We start from the raw sequence: 26,838 nt of genomic DNA on the forward strand, positions 1-26,838 counted from the left end.
GTTAAAGCCTCATCGTTACCTTGACAACATTGTACCCCCACTCTGGCCTATCACCCTCACCTTGACCTCCTTCCACCTATCGCATTTCCAACGCCCCTCCCCCAAGTCCCTCCTCCCTACCTTTTATCTTAGCCTGCTGGGCACACTTTCCTCATTCCTGAAGAAGGGCTCATGCCTGAAACGTCGATTCTCCTGCTCCTTGGATGCTGCCTGACCTGCTGCGCTTTTCCAGCAACACATTTTCAACATTGTACATGCCAAGATTAAAGAAAACCAAAAACAACTGGTTAGCGACAACTAAACCAATTGGAGCTTGTTATCCAGCAAGTCGTTTGAAAAAAATCCTCTCACAACCTCAGGGGCATCCCAAAGGACTTTATAGTTGAATGTTCCTTTCAAAGTACCTTTGTTAATGTAATGTAGGAAATGGCCACCACTGTTTTTGCCCACACCAAGATCCGACGGACATTCAGGTTGTGATATTTAAATGGTGTTGATTGAGAGATAGATATTAGCTGGGGGAGAGCAGTTCTTTGAAAGTATGCCATGGGGCCTTTCTTAAAGAAGCCTTTGGTCAGCATACAGCACTCCTTCTGCATTGTACAGAGTGCTGACTCCGAAAAATAGTCTGAAACTCCAGCAGTGACTGCAATACAGTACTGGCAGTACTCGTGCATAAAAGGCATTTTGAATATAAATCGCGGTCTCCGCTATCTAGAAAACTGTATGCGTTGAGGATATCAGCTCTGTGAACCGGTAAAACTCAACCTTCTAATGAGAATGTAGCGTTAGCCAACTGGGTAGCTGCTAAATCATATTGAAGTTCAATCAATTGTTCTCTGGAACGTTATCTCCTCCTGCTGATTAATGACAGCACAACAAGTGCTACTGAAATGATTTGAGTTGACATTTAAGATTTTTTTTGTCTCTATTTTATATGTCCAGTTCATTGTTTTTGGAACTTCTGAAGAAGGGTCACTGGACCTGAAATGATAACTCTGATTTCTCTCCAAAGATGTTGCTTTGACTTGCTGAGCTTTTCCAGCAATGTTTTCTTTATTTTGGAAGTACTGTTCCTGCCACACTTTTAGATTACATGTAATTAGATTTTTTTAGATTACATTACAGTGTGGAAACAGGCCCTTCGGCCCAACAAGTCCACACCGCCCTGCCGAAGCGCAACCCATCCATACCCCTGCACCTAACACTATGGGCAATTTAGCATGGCCAATTCACCTGACCTGCACATCTTTGGACTGTGGGAGGAAACTGGAGCACCCGGAGGAAACCCACGCAGACACGGGGAGAACGTGCAAACTCCACACAGTCAGTCACCTGAGGCGGGAATTGAACCCGGGTCTCTGGCGCTGTGAGGCAGCAGTGCTAACCACTGTGCCACCGTGCCGCCCACCACTTTTGGGCAGCATGTTTCGGGCTGTCGAATAGAGAAAGAAGAAGAAAGAAATTGTGGGATTCGTTAACTCAGGGAGCAGACTGGCGTTTCTATGGCAGCAGATGGGAGTCCGGGATGGTCTGTTGTCTCCCTGAGTCCAGGGTGTCACAGGGTGGCTGCAGGGCATTCTTCAGGGGGAGGGGTGAATAATTGGAGGTCCATGTTGGTGTGAGTGACTTGGGGTAGGCAGGGGAATCTGGTCCTGCAAACAGGAGCAAGCTAGAAAGGTAACAGTCATTTCTGGATGACTCCCAGTGCCATGTGCAAGCGAGTGCAGAAATAGGAGGATAAGGCAGATGAATGTGTGGTTGGAGAGATGGTGAAGGAGGGAGGGATTAGATTCCTGGGACACCTGGACAGAGTCTGCAGAAAGCCTGAACAGAGCTGGGACTGAGTTCCATGTGGAGCACTTTGCACGTGCCATTGGGAGGGTTTTGACGGACCTTGGCAGGGGTGTGGGAACCGAGAGAGAACTAGGCCGAGTCTAGACTTCGCAGAATACTTCCAGATGCAACTGGCTCAACGAGTGTAGATATCTCCGTGGATTGTCATCTCGCTGCAGTGGGGGGGGTTTGGGTGTTCCTTTGATCCCAAGAGCAATGTCGTCAGGAATTCTCTGCTCCTGGCAGGGCCAGCCAAGGTCAGAGGGGAAGAACAAATCACGGCGCAATTCAAAACAAGGCCTCAATAGTGATTAAGGCCAAAGGTATTTGATGTTAACGGATGAGGCTGCAGCAGGAGGGTGACCTTCACAGTTGTGAAGATCCCTTTGCCACTGGAACTGGATCTGTCAAGGACTGTGTATCTGCCGACAAACAATGTACGTTAAAGTATGTCCCGCGCAAGGCAATGACCAAAAGGAGTATGGGCTCATCAGGCCACGCAAGAACCTACGAATCCACAAGGTGTGCCACCAACTTTGCTAGATGGGCAGTCGATAGTAATTGATCACTGACATTAGCACAGACTGCAGCTGGTTAGTAAGTGAAGTCAGAGGAAGGAAGGAAATAAATGAAGTCTGCAGCAGGGTTACTGTGCGTATATGAGAACACGCGGAGTATAGTAAATAAAGTCAGAGAGTCATCGGCACAGATCGCCACGTGGAACCTTGATGTTATGGTGATAACAGAGACCTGGCTCAAGGAAGGTTGGGACTGGGTGTTAAATGTTCCTGGGCACAAGGTATTGAGAAAAATTAGAAAAGGAAGGGTAACAGTATTGGAGTACATCGCAGTGCTGGAGAAAGAGATGTCACAGAGGGTCTCCGCACAGAGTCCATTAAGCTGGAACTAAGGAATAAACAGAGTACAATTATATTGCGGGATGTAGTCTATAGATCTGCAATCAGTGGGAAGGAGGTAGAAGAACAAATCTGCAGGGAAGTTACAGAGAGAGTGTCAACATTATGGAGTCGTTACAATGGGAGAGTTGTAGTGAATGGGCAGTGAGGGCCAAGAGAGTTTCCTGTTACTAGTATGTTCCCATTCCAACAATGAAGGATGCATTGTTGGGCCAGCTTCTTGGAAATAAGGCGGGCCAAGTGGACCAAGAGTCAGTCAGATTACTGTTTCCTAAATGTTCTCCATGTATCATAGGGTTTAGGATAATGGTGGAGAATCAAGATCAGTGTGGTGCTGGAAAAGCACAGCAGGTCAGGCAGCATCCAAGGAGCAGGAAAATCAACGTTTCGGGCAAAAGCCGTTCATCAGGAGAATGACATGCAACATTCCAGAGTGAGAAACATCAGTTGACGGAGAGCTGACTTTAATAGGGCAAGATCCGAGCTGGGAAGGATTGTCTGGAATGAGGTTAGAAGGAAAACCAATGACTAAACAATGAGCTACCTACAAAGGGGAGATGGTTTGGGGACAGTCGAGGTACATTCCCTCAAATGGGAAAGGTAGAAAAAGTCAATCCAGAGCCTGCCTGGATGGCAAAGGATGTAGAAATTAAGATAAAGATAGAAAAATATACTTTTGATAAGTGTCAGGCAGAAAATGAAATCACGAATCAAGAGGAATGCAGAAGGTTCAGAGGAGAGGTGCAAAACAGCTCAGAAGCAAAGAGGAATTATGAGAAAAGGCAAGTAGCCAACACAGGGTGAGATCCCAGTGTCCTGTATGGCCACCTGATCAGTAAGAAGGTGGTAAAAGGAGGAGGTTGGTTTGATTTCACAGAATACCTAGATGCAAAGGCATGACTGAGATGTTCAATGAACACATTCTATCCCTGGCTTTGTCAGACTGAATATCGAAAGGATTGGCTTTTTGTTTTAAGATTCTCTGGGATTAGCTGTGTTGACAAATGCCACACTTATTGCTCAAATCCAGTTCCCTGGAGAAGGTGCTTGGCGTGGGCCATCACTGTGGTGACGACAGTCCGACAGTGTTGTGTACTGAGGTCTGGGATTTTTATCCTACAGCAGTGAAGGAATGGGGAAGCAAGTCCAAGTCAAGGTGGCTTGTGACTTGGCGGTTGTGGTGTTCCTTGACAATTTCAGCACTTCTCCCTGTTAAAGGACGTCTTGAGGAGGAGTGGTGCTGTGGGCGCAATCTTGGGGAGTTGCTGAACACTAAGCTAAGTGAGTGTCAAATTCATAGTCTGGGATCCAGGACAGCAGTGATTAATGTTTGGAAAAGAGGAAGCAGAGAGATTTGAAGGATTAGTGCAGACCCGATGGGCCGATTGGCCTCTATCTGCACTGTAGGGATCCTACTGATCATTATGCTTTAAGGTGTGTTTTGTTAATGTGAATTCACTGTAAAGCGATTACCGAATTGGGGCCACTATCTAAACCGCAAACTTTTAATGTGTGTTGGCTGTAACACAATTACATCACCAATGCTTTAAGTGCTGTTTCTGAAGGGCAATTTTTGTACATTTACGGGGTTGCATAAGAACACTACCATCATGTTATAGAAGAACCATCTGAATGATTCTGTGATCCATACAAGTGGAATGTGCCAGTGGGAGTGTATGGCACCTGAGCTGATTTCAGAGTCCATTCGTTATATTTCCAAAGAGTGAACACTCATTTTCAAATCTCAGGGGTCAGCTGCTCTGTGTGCTAAAGACAAGAAAACTGCAGATGCTGGAATCTAAAGTAGATAAGCAGGGGGCTGGAAGAACACAGCAAGCCAGGCAGCATCAGGAGGTGGAGATGTCAACATTTCAGGTTGAGACCCTTCATCAGGATAAGCTTGACCTGAAATGTTGACCTCTCCACCTCCTGATGCTGCCTGGCTTGCTGTGTTCCTCCAGCCCCCTGCTAGTCTGCTCTGACTGTGCTGTTCCTCTGAATCCGAAGGCAGGTTTGATGTGCAGTAGTTCCAGGGTTTCCCAATAATGAGGCTTTTGGGCTGTCTGTTAAATTACTTGCATTTCATCCAAAAACTGGAATTGAAAGATTAACATGACACATTCACAGCAGTTTCCATTTTGTTTTATAGTAGTGGCTGGAGATGAGCCCATCAGTCCCAACCATCCAGAGAATGGAGACTGAGTTGAGGCAGGTTGACGAAGGACAGTGAATTCAATGACCAGGAGGTCCAAACCAATCGGCTTTTATTAACATTATTTGGGACTGAGCTATAATTGCAGAATGTTATGACACAGAAAGAGGTCATTTTGTTAACATTGTTTGGTACTGAGCTATAATATCACAGAATGGTTATGACACAGAAAAAGGCCATTTGGCCCAGCGTGTCTGTGCTGGCTCTCTATGTGAGCAACTCATCACTCCTCGCCTTCTCTCCGTAGCCCTGCCTTTTGGTCCTTTTCAGATAATGATCTAATTCCCTTGTGAAGGTCTGGGTTGACCTTATCTACACTGAGCTCTTGGGCAGGTCCAACCACTCGATGCATGAAGAGCTTACTCCTCATGACCTCTGTTACTCCTTTTGCCAATGATCTTCAATCCATAACCCCTGGTTCTCAATCCTTCCACCTGGGTGAACAGGTTTTCCCAATCTATCCTCTCCAGATTGCTTGGCATTTCTTATGGATATGGGGATGTTGCACCTACAAATTTACAAGTTGAGACTGACAGTCATCCTTTTGTTATACTGGAAGGTTATCCTACGATGGACCTGGTGTGATGGCCATGCAGAACAGATGGGGCTAAAGAGAGTGCAACTCCTAACATAGCATTCCAGGCAATGGCAGTTCGGCCTACACACTTGCAATACCCTGTGTATCATGGTGCATACGTGATCCAATCTGTCCTTCCCTATACCCTGGAAAAACTACATGATCTCCTAGGAGAAGTGGAAAGAACAGGATTTTGAAACCCAGCCTTGGAACTTCGGGAAGAAATTTTCTTGGAAAATATTCAGCCTGGAGTCCGGTTACTAGTGGTGTGCCACAAGGATCTGTTTTGGGACCACTGCTGTTTGTCACTTTTATAAATGACTTAGACGCAGGCATAGGTGGGTGGATTAGTAAATTTGCAGATGACACTAAAGTTGCTGGAGTAGTGGACAGTGTGGCTGAATGTTGCAGGTTGTATGGGGGACTTGGATAAACTGCAGAATTGGGCTTAGAGGTGGCAAATGGAGTTCAATGCAGCTAAATGTGAGGTGATGTGCTTTGGGAAGAATAAAAGGAAGGCAGAGTACTGGGTCAATGGAAAGATTCTTGGTAGTGTGGATGTGCAGAGGGATCTTGGAGTCCATGTACATAGATCCCTGAAAGTTATCACCCAGGTGGATAGTGCTGTTAAGAAGACATACGGTGTGTTAGGTTTCATTGGTAGAGGGATTGAGTTCCGGAGCTGCAATATCATGCTGCAACTATACAAAACGCTGGTGCGGCCACACTTGGAATATTGTGTACAATTCTGGTCGCCATATTTCGGAAAGGATGTGGAAGCATTGGAAAAGGTGCAGAGGAGATTTATCAGGATGTTGCCTGGTCTGGAGGGAAGCTCTTATGAGGAAAGGCTGAGAGACTTGGGTCTGTTCTCATTGGAAAGAAGAAGGCTAAGAGGGGATTTGATAGAGACATACAAGATGATCAGAGGATTAGATAGGGTAGACAGTGAGAGTCTTTTTCCTAGGATGTTGACATCAGCTTGTACAAGGGGGCATAGCTACAAACTGAGGGGTGATAGATTTAAGACAGATGTCAGAGACAGGTTCTTTACGCAGAGAGTGGTAAGGGCGTGGAATGCCCTGCCCACCAATGTAGTTAACTCAACCACATTAGGGAGATTTAAACAATCCTTAGATAAGCACATGGATGATGATGGGATAGTGTAGGGGGACGAGCTGAGAATAGTTCACAGGTCGGCGCAACATTGAGGGCCGAAGGGCCTGTTCTGCGCTGTATTGTTCTACGTTCTATGTTCTATTCCTCTCTCAACCCCCACCTTTGATGATTGAAAGTGGTCCAGCAGATAATGCTGTGAGGGAGCTGCTAGTGGAATGAGGTAATGGTATTGATGTATTGAACCGCACAGATGGAGTAAGGTCCAAGTGTGTTCCCCGATCTTGGCTCAGCTAGCTGACTTAGGTGCTGCCACTGGACACAATGCTATTTAGTTAGAAGGAGTATTGCATCTAGTCACCTCCTCATCACCCATAGCCCTACCTTTGACAGAAGATTCCCTGTTTATATCTTTTCTGAAAGCACCACACTGGAGGGCATGACTGAACTAGGCTGTAACACTTCCTGTTTTCCAAAGGGGCCCCTCAGTCTGGGCCTACACATGGAGAAAGCTCTGTGGGCGGTAGAGCCAAAGGTCTGTGTACCCATAAACCACAGCCCAGTTCTGAAGAAGGGTCACTCAATCCAAAACATCACCTCTGATTTCTCTCCACAGATGCTGCCAGACCTGCTGAGCTTTTCCAGCAACTTCTGTTTGTGTCTCACGCACACAGCTCCCCCCATCCCACTATGCAGCCACAGGAAAGAATTGGGAAAGAGCTGGTTGTGGGACTGAAGGGAAAGAAATGAGTGTTGGCCTCCCAGCTGGGGAGCTAGGTTGGTCCGATCACTGGGTTATGTACGCTGCGGAAGGAGAAGGGCCAGTCTTGCTCATAGTGCTCTATTCTACCCACAAACTGAACAAGAGGACGTGGCAAATTTGGCAATGAGGTGTATAGTGCGATGAAAGAGGAGTTGCATTTATTTTACCCCTGTCACAATCTCAGGGCATCCTAAAACAATTTGCCATGTCGTACTTGTGAAACGTAGTGGCTTCTCTAACGCACGTAACGCCGCAGTCACATTGTGCAAGCCAAGCTCCCACCCAGTTCACGTGATGCAGGTTGAGGGATAATGTTGCCAGGACTCTTAGATGTCCACCTGAGAGGACACTTAGTTCAACACAGATCTTGGGGCGGTATGGTGGCTCAGTGGTTAGCATAACTGCCTCGCAGCGCCAGGGACCCAGGTTTTATTCCAGCCTCGGGTAACTCTCTGTGTGGGATTTACACTTTTTTTTAGATTAGATTAGATTACTTACAGTGTGGAAACAGGCCCTTCGGCCCAACAAGTCCACACTGACCCGCCGAAGAGCAACCCACCCAGACTCATTCCCCTACATTTACCCCTTCACCTAACACTACGGGCAATTGAGCATGGCCAATTCACCAAACCTGCACATTTTTGGACTGTGGGAGGAAACCGGAGCACCCGGAGGAAACCCACGCAGACACGGGGAGAACTGCAAACTCCACACACACAGTTGCCTGTGGTGGGAATTGAACCCAGGTCTCTGGCGCTGTGAGACATTCTCCCCGTGTCTGCGTGGGTTTTTTCCGGGTGCTCCAGTTTCCTCCCACAGTCCAAAAATGTGCAGGTCAGGTAGATTGACCATGGGAAATACAGGGTAACAGGGATTGGGGCAGGGGGGTGGGAGATGTGGTGAATGCTCTTGGGGGGGGGTCAGTGTGGACCTGATGGGCAGAATGGCCTGCTTCCACATTATAGGGTTCTGTGATTTCGTCCTGAAGGCAGTGCAGCACTGAAAAGGTCAGCTTAGGTTTGGGCACCCGTTCCTGGAGTGGAGTAGGAGACTGTGGCTTTCTGAATGATTTCGGCTCTGGGTAAGAGAAAGTGTGAGAGGAGCAGAGTGAGCAAAAAAACCATGTGAGCAAAGGTTGGTCACTTTTAGAGGCACATTTCTGCAGGATTAATAATTTTATGATTTTTGGCAAGTCCCTCCAGTAATCGGACTCCTCTTTGTGGGCTGGACCTGCGTAAGCGGTGACCTCACTTGCCCGAAATGAACAGTGCACTCTCTGAGCAAGAGAAACCTGATCACTCTGACCTTGTGCCATTGACAGCTGCCTCTGCCGTGGACTGACAGCTTGATGCCAGGCAGGGGAAACGGGAAGACATTCCCAGCTTTTCAACGCCTGGCCGAAATCAAAGGCCCGGGCGATTTTAAGTAGAAGCACACGCCATCTGAATGGAATCCCTGGCTGTAACCTATGGCGACAACCGAGTCAAAGAGAGGGGGATCTGCTGGGAATTTTGGGGGTCTGGCAAATCTGTGGTGCACGAGTTTCCACAGTAAGGATTCAGTGAGTGATTCCAACTTGTCGTTTAGACCACACCTTAAATTCCTGGGATGCTCTCACTGCTCTTGTGTAACCCTCATCCAATAATCATACCCCTGTCATTCCCAATCAGTCAGTGACCTGACACTGCTCAGATATACCCCCTGCTCCAAGGTAACCTCCTCCTAAACAAAGCTCATTTTACTGAGCATTATTTTCATGGGTGCAGAAATAATCATCTTCCTTCTCTCTCTAATAATAGCGAGCTAGATAGTTTCAAGATTAATGCAATTAGAGTCATAAGACACATAGAGCTGTACAGCATGGAAATAAACCCTTCGGTCCAACTCATCCATGATGACGAGACATCCTAAATAAACCCAGTCTCATTTGCCAGCACTTGGCCCATATCCCACTAAACCCTTCCTATTCATGTACCCATCCAGATGTCTTTTAAATGTTGCAATTGTACCAGCCTCCACCACTTCCTCTGGCAGCTCATTCCATACATGCACCATCCTCTGCGTGCAAAAATTGCCCCTTGGGTCCCTTGGATTTTTCCCCTCTCACCTTAAACCTATGCCCTCTCGCTATCAATCTCTTGTCTTGCTCGATCAGAACGTTGCTAAGATAGTGGCAGAAATACAGGATTTCTTTATCGTGATTGTCTTTTGACGCTTAATGTCATGATCCCTTCTGTCCCTTGATCTATGATCTCTAGGTCAATGCTGTCTCCTGGTGTGCAGGTCAGGTTTGTTTGTTTTGGAGCTCTGAGCTTCCTGCAGTGCTGTGTGCAGTCCCTGAACGTTCTGAGTCATGGTCATCTGCAGGAGCAAGTTTGCAGTCTCTAGACTTCTCCTGATGACTGAAGACAGAGATCATTCAGGCCATCCTCCTTCACCCACCTTCAGAGACCATGTGTGCCCTCCATTGATTTCACCTTCTTTCCTCTGCCTGGAGATTTATTTCACACGTTGATTGCACTGGCTTTATTGTTGTAAGCTGCCTTCAGCCTGTCCCTGTGGAGTGAGGAAGACTTGTTTTATTTCCTGCCTTTCCCAACCTCAGGCCATCCCAAAGTTTTAAATGTACAATAGTATCAGAAATGCAACAGTTAATTTGCAAACAGCAGTGCAATAACTACCAGTTGGTCCTGTTTATGTGAGTTAATTCGGCGGCACAGTGGTTAGCACTGTTGCCTCACAGCGCCAGAGACCCGGGTTCAATTCCTGCCTCAGGCGACTGACTGTGTGGAGTTTGCACGTTCTCCCCGTTTCTGCATGGGTTTCCTCCAGGTGCTCCGGTTTCCTCCCACAGTCCAAAGATGTGCAGGGTCAGGTGAATTGGCCATGCTAAATTGCCCGTAGTGTTATGTAAGGGGTAAATGTAGGGGTATGGGTGGGTTGCGCTTCGGCGGGTCGGTGTGGACTTGTTGGGCCGAAGGGCCTGTTTCCACATTGTAATGTAATCTAATCTTAATTGAGGGATAAACATTGTCCAGGACATTAGTGTTACTGCTCCTGATCTGTTTCAGAATCAATCAAAGGGTGTTCTGCCGTGTTTTGATGTCCCTTCCCAAAGCTGGCACCTGTGACAGTGCAGCACCCGGTCAGTACGGGACTGAATCAGCCGAGCTGTTTGTGCTGGAGTCTCGGGAGATAGACTGGTAACGAGTAGTACAGAGTACACAAAGCCAGACTACACATCAGAGACACTTCTGTAGTACTGTGCACATCGCAACACTCATAGAACATCCACACCACTAGCAGTGTCCAGTCATGCCGTCCCATTAACAAGCCTTTCATTTCTCTATTTTCTTTTTGCCCGTATATGGGATATGGACCAGCATTTATTGCCAGCCCCTAATTACCCCAGAGGGCAGTTAAGAGTCATCCACATTGCTGTGGGTCTGGAGTCACATATAGGCCAGACCCGGTAAGGATGGCAGTTTTGGCTGCCCGAAGGAACATTAGTGGGTTTTGAGCACATGGTGACCATTGGACAAACTCTTTATTCCAGGTTTTTATTGGATTCAAATTTCACAGCCAGCCACGTTGGGGTTCAGGCCCATGTCCGAGGTACATTAGGTGGTGGTTCAAGATTATTAGTCTAGTGACATTGTCATGACATCATCACCTTCCAAGTTCCCAAGCTCATCACTTTTGGAGTGCTTTTGCAATTATTTTGAAAGTAAATGCAGCAGAACTTGTTCATATAAGCAGTCTCTAACTTGGTGGTGCTCATTGATGTTGGCCAGAACACCAGGAGAATTCCCCTTCTCTTCTGGGGGTCTTCCCCATTATATCCTCAGTGCAGCATGCCTGCCCCTTGGAATTTGCTGACTTGAATAAACAGCTTATATTTGCATTTAGAATTCTGATGCTCAGATTGAATCCAACAGTTCAACAGATTTTGAGCTTTGGATCTAATTGTACACCCCAACATGCTCAGCCCTCAGAATGAGGCAGACAGAGAGACGCCATCTTAGAGGACAGCCATACAAGAGCCATTTTGAAACATTTCTCTGTGAAATATGTTACATGATTCCAATTATACATTTCTTAATTATATCACGTCTACCAGGAATACCTGGTTAGGTATTGCCTTGTTACCTCCATGCTAGCCACGCCCCAAACTGCAAAGACCCTCAGTCTCCTGTCGACATCCTGGAGTTACCATTGAGGAGAAATCCACTTGAACAAGCCGCTTAGTTTTTATGGCTGTAAGGAACATTCACACCACGCAAATGTCAGACAATGACTATCTATGATAAAAGAGAATCTAACCATCGCCTGTTGCTAGTGAGTGGCATTAGCCTCCTGTATCACCCAGTATCAACATCAACCTGAGGGCGTTAGCATTTACTAGAAACTCAACTGGACTCATCATTTAAATACTGTGACTACATGAACAGGCTGAAGGCTAGGAATACTGCAGCAAGTAACCCACTTCCTTACTCCTCAAAACCTCCTCAAGGCAGACATCAGCAATGTGAAGGAATACTCCCCATTTGCCTGGATGGGTGCAGCTCCAACAACACTCGGGAGGCTTGACATTATCCAGGACAAAGCAGCCCGCTTGATTGGCACCACATCCGCAAACATTCAGTCACTCTACTACCGAAGCTCAGTAGCAGCAGGGTGTACCCCCTACAAAGTGGACTGCAGAAATGCACCAGAGCTTCCAAACTCCTTCCAAATCCTTGACCATTTCCATCAGCAAGGACAAGGGCAGATACATGGGGACCCCACCCCCTACAAGATTCCCTCCAAGCCACTCATCATCCTGACCTGGAAATATATCGCCATTCCTTCACAGTTGCTGGAACAAAATCCTGGAATTCCCTCTATAAGGATATTGTGGGTCAATCGACAGCAAATAGACTGCAGTGGTACAAGAAGGCAGCTCACTCCCACCACCTCAAGGGGCAACTGGGGACAGGCAAGTAATGCTGGACCCAACCAGTGATGCCCACAGCCCCTGAGTGAATAGGCTGAGTACTGGCTGATGAGTGAATTACCTCCTGACTCTCCAAAACCACCTCACTACCTGTGCTGGATGGAAATGTTCCCCACTTGCCTGGGTGAATGTAGCTGCACTGATACATGAGGAGTTCAACACGGAGGAGAAAGCAGCCTGCTGAGGCAGCATCTGAATGTTACAGATGGGACCCTGGCACCACGTGGCTGCAGTGTCGAACATCTGAAGGCTGCATTACAGCTGTCCCACACCAAAGCTTCTTTCTCAGTGCATCTCAAAACCAAGGCACTCACCACCTTGAGAGATCAGGGCCGCAAGAGCAGGGAACACCATCCACCGCACAAGGCCCACACTGTCCAGTGGACACTATCACATTTTTAATTATTGCCGCCGTGTTTTCAGTCTTTGTCTAACAGCGAATTGAAAACTGTCTCCTCCCCACCACCACCACCACCACCTCCAACCAAATGGATTATAGTGACTTACAAGGGAGTGTAAAGTAGACAGATAGGAGGCTGGAAGAACACAACAAGCCAGGCAGCAGCAGGAGGTGGAGAGGTCAACATTTCAGGTGGGATGGGTGATGATGGCACCCAAAGCACCCTGCTAGGTAGCCAGGTACCCCAGAGGTAGATGAAGGTCAAGAGTATGGTGCTGGAAAAACACAGCAGGTCAGGCAGCATCCGAGGAGCAGGAGAGTTGATGTTTTTTGGGCATAAACCTTTCTTCAGGAATGAGGTTTGTGGTTTCGGGCATTAGCCCTTCCTGATGAAGGGCTCCGGCCTGAAGCGTTGATTTTCCTGCTCCTTGGATGCTGCCTGACCTGTGCTTTTCCAGCACCACCCTCTCGACTCTGATCTCCAGCATCTGCAGTCCTCATTTTCTCCCAGAGGTAGTTGAAGCACTGCTGCTCCTAACGTAGAGAATGTTGGGCTTGAAAGTAAGATTAGATGGTCAACGTTACTCCCCCAGTGAATTACTATTGGAATGTCAGGCTGTCACTCCAGTACTGGTGTGAAAAACCCAGTTAATCTTCATCCCAGTGACCTGTCATTCTCCTGGAATGTTAACTGTGCTTTGTTTGCCACGGGTGCTCTATGTATTCTGGGATTTTTCAGATTTCCAATATCTGCAGAAGTTTGCTTTGGTTTCAGAATTGCTGAACCCCGCTCGCTGTATTTCCAAACAGCAGCGAGGTTGCTGGCAGTGACTAAACCCGACCAATGTTTTGGGCCCCGCTTCCTGTCAGAGTCAATTAATTCCTCTTGTTTGTGTTTTCCCACAGAAATGGGGAAGGACCAATTGATTACCGGCAAGCAAGTGATGGAGATCAGACACACCTTGAAGGAGTGCCGGGCCCTGACTGATGAGATCTGTACGAAGGGTCACACAGTGCAACTCCGAGTGAGGAATGAGCGTTGGAAACAAGCCAATGGTAAGAGAGTGACCTTCACCAAAATGAGGGAAGGCTCCTCATGTAGTTTCCCTCCAGTTATCCATGAGGTAGTGTATGATAGCCCTTCTCATTGTGTTTTACATTATTCTTCAATGCTTGCTCTCAGGGTTTAATGTTCTTCACTTCAGCTGCCCCAGCAAAGCTGTGCTGGCAGCAAAAATCACTCTTCAAGCCAAGTACCTGACCTGCTCATTACTGAGGAGCTCCCAGCTCTGTTCTGTTCCGTTCCAGCGATCTTTTAACCCAAACATCATTGTTAACACTCGGACACCCCACCAGACACTGTGCATGCTGGGAAATCTGAAGCAAAAGCAGAGAATGCTGGAGTTTTGCCAGTACTTTCCGGGTTTGTTACTCCATTGTTGACACGTTTCCAGAGTGCTTCAAACTAAATCCCCACCAGTTAGTAACCCGGCTCACTCCACACTACTTCACTAAGCCCTCAAGCAAACGCTGACGAAGCTCAGGGAGAAAGTGAGGACTGCAGATGCTGGAGATCAGAGTCGAGAGTGTAGTGCTGGAAAAGCACAACAGGTCAGGCAGCATCCGAGCAACAGGAGAATCGATGTTTCGGGCAAAAGCCCTTCATCTGTGGAGAGAGAAACAGAGTTAACGTTTTGAATCCAGTATGTCTCTCCTTTAGAACTCTCTTGGGTAATCTATTAGAATCAAATCGAAACTTTTTTGGGGGGGGAGGACAGGGTTGTAGGCGGAGTGGTAATATGCCCAGCTCCTGTGGTTCCCACCGATCTCCCAATGCCTCTTTTGTGCCAGTAGACATCACATATTCCTGCTTGATGTAACCACAGGGAGACAGTCAACTACTACCACCCCCTCCTCCGTCCATGAGGAGGTGCTCTAATCGCTCCCTCCCACAACCTTCTTCACACGGGATGTCCAGAGATCAGGGGAGTGAGCCTGAAATGTGACCAAAAGTTTAAAGCAGTTCCTTTTTAAAAAAAAAACACAATGGGGCAGCAAATAAAACCACTCAATATAAATTGAAAGTACATTGGTTCAGTGGTTAACATGGCTACCTCACAACGTTGGGACCCAGGTTCGATTCCAGCCTTGGGTGACTGTCTGTGTAGAGTTTGCATATTCTGTGTGGCTTTCCTCTGGGTGCTCTGGTTTCTTCTCTCAGTCCAAAGATGTGCAGGTTAGATGAATTGGCCACGGGAATGTAGGATTACAGAGACAGGTTGGTTCAGAGTGGGATGCTTTTGGTGTGGACTGAGTTTTCACACTGTAGGGATTCTATGAAATATGTAATACAGAGTCCTCTAGACCATTCAGCCCATTGAATAATCTTCATTCCAGATCATGGCCGATCACAGGCTTTAGTGAAGCCGATGTTTCTTTAATAAGATTTTTTTAAATAAAATTGTCACGATCTGTCATGGTGGGATTTGAACCCATGTTCCTGGAGGATTGACCAGTTTCTCTGGATTACTAGTTTGGTGACAGTGCCACTACCCCTTGCCATAACAGTGCAACTGTTGTAATTATTTCAGTCAATCTGGCTGAATATGTGATGCCAAACCTCTGGGGAAGAGGTGACCTAAAGCTGAACCTTCTAGCCAAGAGGTAGAGACATTACCAATGTGCCATAAGGGGCCTTCAATGCTGAAATTTAGATGTGAACTTCATGACCAGGGGCTGGTTATTTTACTTTGCCTGTTTGGCAGGGCTGTGGCACACCTCTGGGACAAGCAGTGTTTCAATCTCCTGTCTCAGAGATAAGCGCACTACCACAGGACCCCTAAATATTGTTTAGTTACCCTGTTCAGGCATATTACAACACATCTCCATCACAGGTCTTCTGGTTCAGAGGCAGTGACACTATAACTGTAACACAGGAGAAGACTCTATCCTTTCTGTGCTGAGCCTAGTTGGTGGTGATGGATGGCAAACACGGTTGAGAAGAGGCACTTGTTTTGCACAATGGAATGTTACTTATTACATAATAGCAATAGTAACACTGATGAGTTACTAACAAACTGTCAGCAACCGCAGCAGTCGCATCTATCTCCGTTGGGACCTAATGCTTATTGGATCTTCTATGGCCAGAGGCTGGGAAATCATCAGGTTGGGTAGAGCTTAATGCAGTCTCAACATTAACTCTCTCAGCAACCTCCTCCATGGCTGTGTGGTATGGTGTCCAGAACTCTGTGGTATTTCAAATGGTGTCTGGGTGAGTCTTACTGTAATCACAAGGACTGTTATTCCACTGCACTGCAGCTTAGCTCAGGTTCAGGTTTTAAGCTGCAGCTGGATTTACTCTGACTGCTGTGTCAGTGCAATACTGAACTGCCTCACACTGAGCGAATCCATCAGCGATGCAAATAATTCCTCGCTTACCCAGGCAGTGATCAGACAGGGGAGAGGTTAAGCTGCTAATGTTGGTGATTTTCATTGTAATTAGTACCGTATCATGGGGCATTTTATAATTCACTCATGGAACATTGACATCACTGGCCAGCATTTATTGTCTGACCCTAATTGCCCCTGAGGAAGTGGGGGTGAGCTTCCTTCTTGAACCACTGCAGTCCATGTGCTGTAGGTTGACCCACAATGTCATTAGGGAGAGAATTCCAGGAATTTGACCCAGAGACACAGTGATATATTACCAAGTCAGGATGGTAAGTGGCTTGGAGTGGAGCTTGCAGGGAGTTGGTGTTCCTGTGTATCTTCTGCCCTTGTCCTTTGAGATGGAAGTGGTTATGGGAATGGAGGATGCTGTCTGAGGATCTTTGATGAATTTCTGCAGTGCATCTTGTGGATAGTACACACTGCTGTTACTGAGTGACGGTGGTGGAGGGAGTGGATGCTTGTGGATGGAGTGCCAATCAAGTGGACTGCTTTGTCCTGAATGGTGTTGAGTGTTTTTGGAACTGCACCCATCCAGGTAAGTGGGGAGTATTCCATCACACTCCAGACTTGTGCCATGTAGATGGTGGACAGGCTTTGGGGAGTCAGGAGGTGAGTTACTCGCCGCTGTATTCCTAGCCTCTGACCTGCTCTTGTAGCCACTGCGTTTATGTGGTGAGTCAAGTTGAGTTTCTGGTCAATGATAACCCCCTCCCCCTCTAGGATGTTGATAGTGGGGTCATTCAGTGATAGTAACACTATTGAATGTCAATGGTTTGATGGTCTCTTAATGGTCATTGCCTGCCGTTTGCGTAGTACATGGGAGAAATATTCCTCAAATCTGCATCAAGTGCTGCTCTTCCCAGACATTGTGCAAACCTGTCAGAGCTAAACATTCCTGAAAATCCCAAAATGCCTATAATGCTCCCAGAAATGTTAGGGATTTTAATTCCACCTGTTGCATTAAATAGATCCCTGGTCAATAGTAAAACATTTTACACAATTAAGTGCCAACCTTTTGCAGGGCCCCATTCACCATCAGTGCTAGCATCTGAACCTCTCTACAGCGTCGCAGCCTGTAATTATTTTTTGGAATCAGTGCTGAACTCTTTAATTATACTCAAGCTGTTTAATCACATGTGGGTGCCCATTCTGATGTGTAAATTGTCTGAAGCCGTGGACCAGCTTAAAGCAATTCAGATACCTTGATGATTAATTTGATAATCTGAGAGTGTGAATGGCAAGGAACAGATATGTGTCTTGTGATTGCTTGGACCTTCAATGTTATTAAGTCGGGGTAGGGGGTGTGCTCCACTGTTGGTGGGTAACGATATTTAGGGGCACAGTGGTAGCTTCCCTATCCCTAGACCGGGAAGCCCGGATTCAAGGCCCACCCACTTCAGAAGTGTGTAATAACATCTCTGAACAGGTCGATTAGAAAAATAGATCGGTTAAAACTATCCTGCCTTTTACAGAACTTGAAATTTTGCTTCAGGGCCCCGAAATGTTAGCTCTGATTTCTCTTCACAGGTGCTGCCAGACCTGCTGAGCTTTTCCGGCAACTTCCGTTGTTGAAGTTATGCTTCCTGTCCTCCCTGACCTATTGTGTTGAAACATAAACCTAAGAAATCCATTCCTTGTTCTATTCAAATCATGACCAACTTTACTAGGACTGTGACCTATTAGCTTTATCAGTTTATTGTAGTATTTAGGGCTGTTTTAAATGTGAGAAACCAACCTCATGGCTCACCTCAACATCTCTCCGAAACCCTCAATATCTCCATTATTTTTTATTCATTCACAGACTGAGGGCATCGCTGCCCAGGTCAGTATTTATTGCCCATCCCTAATTGCCCAGAGGGCAGTTAAAAGTCAACCACATCGCTGTGGGTCTGGAGTCACATGTAGGCCAGACTAGGATGACAGTTTCCTTCCCTGAAGGACATTAATGAACCAGATAGTTTTTTTCAACAATCGACAATGGATTTATAGTCATCATTAGACTCTTAATTCCAGATATTTATTGAATTCAAATTCCACCATTGGCCATGGCAGGATTTGAATCTGGGACCCAGCGATAATACAACTAGGTCATCGCTTCACCAATTAGACCAAAGTACTGGGGCCTTGTAAAAAGACAAAATCGAATGAAGGCGAAGATTGATTCAGAATGTTTAACATTAAATCTGCTGAGATTTTGAGATGTCTTCTGACTCCATGTTCAGTTAGATCAGTGCCTTCCAAGGATGTTTCACTATTGCTGTCATCTCCTCCAGTCCTCCCACTCCCTGGGATCACTCTGCTCCTCAAATTCAGGCCTCTCGCATATCACAAACTTCAACTGTCCCATTGTCACCTTCAACTCCTTGAATTAAAGTCCCTCCAAGAACCTCACTACCTCTTTACCTCTCCCTCTTCTCCCCAGGACCTCCCTTTGGTCAGGTTTCTGATCATCTGTCCAAATACATCCTTTTGTAGTTTAGTGTCACATTCTCTCTAATGAGGTACCTGAAAGAATCCAAGCTCTGTCCCTGTGTGCACGATGGCTGCCAGATCTGCTGCATTTCTCCAGCCCTTTCTGCTTTTAGTTCCCATCTCCAGCATATGCAGTTTTATATCCTTGCAGATTGTTGTTGAAACAGCTTTCCTTGAAGAAAAATCAGCGAATGACATTTCCGGTAGTTTTGCACGTCAACTCACTCCACCGCTCCCTGACGTACCGAGGGATCCGGGTCACAATGTTCAGCTGAAAAGTTGCCTAAAGCTTTGTTCACCGACTTTCCCCAGAACTGCCAAAGAGAAGGACCATTCGCTTTCCGTGTGGTGTGGAAGTGGAGTTGAGCTGCAGTGCCATCTTCTCCAATGTAATGATTGTCTATGCCAACATTAAGACAAGGCCCTCAGATATCGCCAAGTGTAAAGTCTTCCTTCAGAAACCAGAGGTAAGTGACAACTGCCCAAATACTGAGAGCACAGTGTGAAGGGCAGGCTTCGTCAGAGATACACACTGTCAGGGTCTTCAATGGACTTCAAGGGGCATTTAAAGGAAAGACTGCCAAAGATTGTATTACTGAGGCCTACTGCATTGGAGCAAATAAATAACTTTCCCTTGATTGTGGTAAATTCTTGCTTTCTTCAATTCCGAGCTTTCTGATTGGTGTAATCACTCATCAATGTTCGTGTGACAACCCACTGAGAATTGTGGGAAGGGGGTAGGAGGGCCTGTTATTGGTGTTGTGTGTAGGGGCATCGGAGTCACACAGCTATTGAATGCTTTAGTGCACCTGACACCCAGAGCAGCTGTTCCCCAATGTTTGTGGGTGACAATTTACTCCCCTGACACCCCCTCAGTGAGAGGGTGTGGAGTGCCCCCTCCCTCAGTGAGAAGGTGTGGAGTGCCCCCTCCCTCAGTGAGAAGGTGTGGAGTGCCCCCTCCCTCAGTGAGAGGGTGTGGAGTGCCCCCTCCCTCAGTGAGAGGGTGTGGAGTGCCCCCTCCCTCAGTGAGAGGGTGTGGAGTGCCCCCTCCCTCAGTGAGAGGGTGTGGAGTGCCCCCTCCCTCAGTGAGAGGGTGTGGAGTGCCCCCTCCCTAAGTGAGAGGGTGTGGAGTGCCCCCTCCCTCAGTGAGAGGGTGTGGAGTGCCCTCTCCCTCAGTGAGTGGGTAGGGAGTGCCCCCCTCAGTGAGTGGGTAGGCAGTCAGTGCCCCCTCCCTCAGTGAGTAGTTAGGGAGTGAATACCCCCTCCCTCAGTGAGTAGGTAGGGAGTGAATGCCCCCTCCCTCGGTGAGTTGGTAGGGAGTGACCCTTCCTCAGTTAGTGGGTGCAGAGTGGGTGCCCCCTCCCTCAGTGAGTGGGTAGGGAGTGAATGCCCCTTCCCTCAGTGAGTGGGTAGGGAGTGCCCTCTCCTCAGTGACTGGGTACAAAGTGAGTGCTCCCCCCACCCTCAGCAAGTTGGAACAGAGCGACTGACCCCCTGTCCTTGCTCTGACTGCCACCTCTCGGCTGTGTTAAGGGATTAAGGCCACTCCCAGATTTGTTCTGATATCACATGCCTCAGAGGGTCTTGGCTGAGGTCACTGATTGCTGGAGACCTTGTGACCAAGCAGCAGGTTCCAGGTTGGGCTGTGGAATGTGTGTCGTGACGGTCACAAGCTACAAAGTTAAAAACAAACACGAGATAATAAACCCATTTGCCAGGAGCAATGGGTCGCTCTGATGTTAGCGTGTACAGAGTAGCCCGCAGAGCTGGTTTGTAAATGTGACCTTGTGGTGTTTACACCCTTCGGAGCAGGGATGTGCTTCAGCAACGTTTTCTCCGCACCCTTGCTTCACTTTTCCCACTTTTCCATTGTCCAACCAGGAAGATGTTGTGATATCTTCCCCCACCATTTCTAGGGTTTCTTGGTCACATGCCACAGCCCCAACTGGAGGGAAGGTATTGATAGGACGCACTCCTTCAGGGTCTGACCATTCAAACACACACAGGCGAGTTGGAGGAGTCAACTGTCTGAACGTCACCACTGGATCTTCCTGCAACTGAGGAAGGAGTTGATTTACACTCCCTGTGCTACAGAGGGGTGTTCCAGTCAGGAACATTGCATGGATGGATGGGAGAATAAGAGTTTGGGATGCCTTGTTCCTTACAGTTCTGACACAAGATGAAGGTTTCTATTTTTAATACGCAATGCCAGCACTTACTGCCCCATCTCTAAACGCCCTTGAGTTATAAGATTCAACCCACCCCCGCTCCTATTGCTGCTGACACTCAGCTGACCCCAATTACTAGGGGTCACGAGTTCAAGGTGAGAGGGGGAAAGTTCTTTACACAAAGGGTCTTGGGTGCCTGGCATGCGTTGCCAGCGGAGGTGGTAGAGGTGGGCACGATAGCATCATTTAAGATGTATCTAGACAGATACATGAATGGGCAGGGAGCAGAGGGATACAGATCCTTAGAAAATAGGTGACAGGTTTAGATAGAGGATCTGGATTGGCGCAGGCTTGGAAGGCTGAAGGGCCTGTTCCTGTGCTGGAATTTTCTTTGTTCTTCGTTCTCTGAGATCAACCTCATAATAGTCCTTCTGTCCATACCTTTCCCCGGATTCCTGTCATAGTGATGCTGAGGAACTTGGGGGAGAGCTTACAGCTGCTGGTGATGTCCCCTTGTATCTGCTGCCCTTGTCCTTCTAGACAGAACAAGTTCTGGGTTTGGAAGGTGCTGTCTAATTTCTGCAGTGCACCTGGTCGACAGTACATGCTGCTGCTACTGAGCATCGGTGGGAGAGAGAGTGAACTTTGAAGTTGATGACTGGGGTGTCAATCAAGTGGTCTGCTTTGTCCTGGAAAGTCTGGGAGGATGGTTTAGACGACTGACACCTTTTTACTTTTGCTCCAGGAGTTGGCAAGTGCCTGTTCCGATCTCGACGGAGAGTCATCCCAGATCGACTCGCTTCTATCGTCCCTGAGCAATGACCAGCCGTCAGACACTACACTGAGACTGAGCGGCCTACATAAACTCAAGGTAACAGACCAAGACCCCGCGCCACCTCAGCACATCCCAAACTGCTTTACAACAAAACTCAATCTGTTTTAAAAGCGTGGCCCCTGCTATTGTCCGGGAAAGCTGCAGTTAGTTCACACACAGCCAGCACCCCAAACACATTAACCGGATGATATTTGCTGATGATTTACGGATAATGTCAGCCAGAATATCGGGAAAGCATCTGCCCCTCTACAACACAGACTCTCATCCAGCCAGAGGGAAGAGATGGGACCTTGGTATAAGGCCTCATTGTGAAGACAGCACATCCAAAATGCAGCACGCCTGAGAGACTGGAATGTTGGAACAGAAGCAGGCCATTCAGCCCATCAAACCTGTTCCACCTGATCAAACACCGAAACGCCTTTTACTGACTCCATCCCCATAATCCTGTGCAGGTAGTCAGAAACCTATCAGTCTCGACCTTAAACATATTCAGAGACCAAGCCTTCCCAGTTCTCTGTGGTGGAGAATCTCAAAAATTCACCTTCTGAATAAAATCATTTCTCCTTCTCTCAGACCCACGTGGCACTCCCCCTTCTTTTTAGCATGTGCTTCCCTGGTTTTAAACATCCCAACCAGGGCAAGCATCTTTGGTCTATCTCCCCTGTCTATTCTTTTCAGCATTTTGTGGGTTTCAATGCTATCACCTCGGACTCTTCGAAACTCTACAAGCCCCTTTCCCCCAATCTCTCTCGATAGAACTGTCCCGCTATTGTGAGAACGTGTTTAGTGAACTCTGTGTACTCCCTGGAGAGTTAGACTCCGCTATGTCCTCAATCTCAAACACCAGCTGGCATGCACTCTAAAGGAGGCGACTGGAGAGGTCCACATTAGTTTGGTGGTCCCCCATTTGCCTCGCTCGACCAGAACTGAGAGCATCAGAGCTCCCTCCTTGAGATAAGCTGCACTTTCCTCTAATTGAGCTTTGGGCAGACAGAACCTGTTGTCTTTATCTCCGTTCCCTCGGCACCAACTGCACTCTCTTCCCAAGCTACAGACTGAGACAGATCATTAACAATTTCAACAACACTTGTACTTAACCTGAGCCTCTGATGTTTCAACCGTCTGCCACAAAGGCTGCCCACTTCCATCATCCTCCCTGAGTCTGTTTCTGTGGGTTTGTCACCTCTGTGCTTTTTAAACCTCAACACCAACAGAGTAGATTAGATTAGGTTCCCTACAGTATGGAAACGGGCCCTTCGGCCCAACAAGTCCACACCGACCCTCCGAAGAGTAACTCACCCAGAACCACTCCCCTATATTTACCCCTAACTCATGCACCTAACTCTAAGGGCAATTTAGCACAGCCAATTCACCCGACCTGCACATCTTTGGACTGTGGGAGGAAACCCACGCAGACACGGGGAGAATGTGCAAACTCCACACAGACTTAAAAATTCTAAAAATTAAAAATTTATTTTTAAAAAAAGAGTAAAATCAAATTAAAATTTTAAATGGTAAATCTAAAATTTAATTTAAATTTTTAAAAATGTAAAAAAAAAGGTATTTGTACAACAACAAGTCAACAACAACTTGTGGCAACTTTAATGGAGAAGATTGAGTCAAAGTGAAAAGCAATGGTGCTGGTCTTTGGACAGATGATCAAATGTTTGGGAAGGAAGAGGTGAGTCCAAATAATCTTGAAGGAGAAAGGGGTGGAGAGGTTTAGAGAGGGGATTCTAAAGTGCAGGGTCCAGAAAGCTGAAAGCATTCTTATCCTTGTGTTCAAATCCCTCACTATCTAGATCTCTGTCACCTCCTCTAACCTCAGAGAGCTCTCACCTCAGACTCTCTAACCCCACATCACCTCCCCTTCCTCGATCCCATCGGCCTCCTCTTCCTGAGGGTTCCAGACATTGGAAAACTGTCCAATGGAAAATTCAAATTCCCGGGCAATTTTCACAGAGTCTGCTACATCTGGACTCTCCATTTTAGTCTTCACTGTCGTGACTATTGAGGCCATTGTTCTGTGAAAAATTGTACATTTCTGGGTCCTTTATTTTACATTTAACATTTCATTTATCTTTAATTGAAAATCATACGTGTAGCTGTGCTGGCTTTTAAAAATATACAGTAAATGAATGAATAATCATGGGTTTTTAATCTAAAAAGAAATTATGAGTCAGGAAAAGTAAGGATAAGTGGTTTCTGTTTTGCATGTTTTTGTTTAGGCTGTCGTAATACAGCAACATACTCAGATTGTTGGATAGTGCCCAATACTGAAACTGCAGACCCTTCTTAACACCCATTCCCTGTTTCCACAGCAACCTTTGCTTCTACGGCTGACCCTAAAATACTGGACCTTTCAGGAACACCCAAAGCTGGAAGAAACAGCAACAGTGAACTTGGGGCATCCACTAGTGGCACAGCTGGAGCTGTACAGGACAATGTCCAGTGCCACCAGCACCAGCAGCAATAACCAGGACTCTACATCGGTGCCTGACACCACCATCACAAAGGATGCCAGCAGTTCCTGCAGGTCCGGAACACGGACAGCAGTCAATAAGAGAGAGCTCAAAGCATCAGTCAGCCGGGCCAGAACGTCCAACCAACCAGAGGAAAACGATGAAAGTGAAATATCATATGGGTAACACATCCAGCTTCTGGTGGACACATCAACCTGTATTAAACATTTGTAGGTATGCACTCAGCAGTAGTGATAACACTTGGGTTAGATCCTTATATTCACAGTAGGGGCTGCTGGGCAGCTCCTGGTTAGTGCCTGGGTCTGTTGTCTGTATTTCAGTGTAAATGTGAGTCACTGATTTGCACTGAGGGGCTGAATGGCCTACTGCTGTTCCTTAGCTGGTCTGAACTCAGTGTTAACTTCACTGGCAGTGTGCCCCAGTCGGGGACACATTTCTGAGAGAGAGAATGAGAGATGCAGCGACGTGTTCCTGGAACAAGCTGGGCAGCTGTTTGAGGCTGTGCTGTCCGTTCACTCGCATTTGTCTCCATCGGCCTTCCCTCTGACTCCGATGGGATTTCAGCAAACCCACGTCAGGTCTGTCAGAAAGGGACTGGGATGCTCAGCATGGCGACTTCATCCCGGGAATGTTTACTGCCGCCCGGACATAACTGAGCCACATCCTTGCAGCTTCTAAATGGTTAGCTCCCTCATTAAGTTCACCAAATTGGTGACATGTAGCTAAGTCATTGTAACTCGAGAGTTAATAACGCTGCCGTCACTTCATTTAACCGTGAAATGTTAATGCTGCTTGAATGTATAGGGACACCAGTTTGGTGATATAATACACGCTCATAAAGCCAACTGGTATCAGCGAGAGTTTCTGGACTGTAATGATCGGGTAAAAACAATGACTGCAGATGCTGGTAACCAGATTCTGGATCAGTGGTGCTGGAAGAGCACAGCAATTCAGGCAGCATCCGAGGACAGGCAAAATCGACGTTTTGGGCAAAAGCCCTTCATCAGGAATAAAGGCAGAGAGCCTGAAGCGTGGAGAGATAAGCTAGAGGAGGGTGGGGGTGGGGAGAGAGTAGCATAGAGTACAATAGGTCAGTGGGGAAGGAGATGAAGGTGATAGGTCAGGGAGGAGAGGGTGGAGTGGATAGGTGGAAAAGGAGCTGGGCAGGTCGGACAAGTCCGGACAAGTCAGGGGATCGAGTTGCTGGAGGTTAGAAACTAGGATGAGGTGGGGGAAGGGGAAATGAGGAAACTGTTGAAATCCACATTGATGCCCTGGGGTTGAAGTGTTCCGAGGCGGAAGATGAGGCGTTCTTCCTCCAGACGTCTGGTGGTGAGGGAACGGCGGTGGAGGAGGCCCAGCACCTCCATATCCTCGGCAGAGTGGGAGGGGGAGTTGAAATGTTGGGCCACGGGGCGATTTGGTTGATTGGTGCGGGTGTCTCGGAGATGTTCCCTAAAGCGCTCTGCTAGGAGGCGCCCAGTCTCCCCAATGTAGAGGAGACCGCATCGGGAGCAACGGATACAATAAATGATATTAGTGGATGTGCAAGTAAAACATTGATGGATGTGGAAGGCTCCTTTAGGGCCTTGGATGGAGGTGAGGGAGGAGGTGTGGGCACAGGTTTTACAGTTCCTGCGGTGGCAGGGGAAAGTGCCAGGATGGGAGGGTGGGTCGTAGGGGGGGGGGGGGGGGGGCGTGGACCTGACCAGGTAGTCACGGAGGGAACGGATCTGTAATGATCGGGTGCTCAGTTTATCCAAAAATGTATTTAATCTGGGGAATGCAGAATCACAGGGGCCTGACAGGGCACAACGGGCCAATGTGTCTGCACTAGCTCTTCAGGTAAGCATCGTCACCAATCTCCTGCCTAGTCCCCAAACCCTTGCAAACTATTTCTCTCCAAGTAGCTATCCTCTTGACTGCCTCAATCGAACCTGTCTCTGTCACCCTGCCAGGCAGTGCATTCCATGCCCCTTACTGAGTGAAAAGGATTTTCCTCCCAACACCCTCGCTTCTTTGGCAGACCATTTTAAATCTATACCCTCCCATCCTCATCCCCTTGACGAGTGGGACCTGCTTCTCACTATGCACAATGTCCAGTACGCTGAGGATGCTGGAAATCTCTCTCCAGTCTCCTCTCAGCCTCGTTGTAGGTTGTCCAGGGGTTGTGACTCGGGTGGTAGTTATTTGGGTTTACCCCTGCAGTCCTGTCTGTCGTCAGTAGAGCAGGGGGTTTACAGGCACAGAGTCGCCCTTAAGAGGTTTGACAAGAGCAGGAGATGCAGCACGTGGCATTGTGTTTAGTGTGGTGCATCTGATGGGGAGGGGAGAAAATGCATTTTATAAATAATATTCTGCAAGCAGCTGAGAGTGAGGTGCTGTGTGGTGCGGTACAGAGTGGGAGGTCATTTGAAAAAATTCATTGAAAAATCAAAATCTTTTCTCCTCATGCTGCAACACGAAGCGACATCAATCTTCCTGCTGATATTCCAGTGGCACCCAGATTGGCAAAGTGCTGGCCAAGATGATGCAAGGGCATTGTATTCGAAATGAAATGTGTTAGATGTCACCTGGATTGAAGTTAAGAGCGAGGCTTGTTTCTTTGGCTGG

General features: G+C 47.4%; 1 protein-coding gene across 2 annotated transcripts in view; it reads left to right on the forward strand.

Moving 5' to 3' along the window:
• The window catches only part of malt3 (MALT paracaspase 3), a 138,269-nt gene extending 112,986 nt beyond the window's left edge, over window positions 1-25,283 (forward strand). For both annotated transcript variants that reach the window (XM_087982224.1, XM_087982223.1), the window contains 4 exons: window positions 13,724-13,873; window positions 19,052-19,206; window positions 21,653-21,778; window positions 24,064-25,283. In XM_087982224.1, coding sequence (XP_087838350.1) covers window positions 13,724-13,873; window positions 19,052-19,206; window positions 21,653-21,778; window positions 24,064-24,390 — 758 coding nt within the window. In that variant the 3' untranslated portion in view covers window positions 24,391-25,283. The remainder of the gene's footprint in view (window positions 1-13,723; window positions 13,874-19,051; window positions 19,207-21,652; window positions 21,779-24,063) is intronic.
• Window positions 25,284-26,838: the final 1,555 nt, after the last annotated feature.

This window comes from Chiloscyllium plagiosum, unplaced genomic scaffold (assembly GCF_037043375.1).
Source record: "Chiloscyllium plagiosum isolate Xiang-an unplaced genomic scaffold, Cpla_swu_hap1 HiC_scaffold_42, whole genome shotgun sequence".
In the NCBI taxonomy this organism is placed as follows: domain Eukaryota; kingdom Metazoa; phylum Chordata; class Chondrichthyes; order Orectolobiformes; family Hemiscylliidae; genus Chiloscyllium; species Chiloscyllium plagiosum.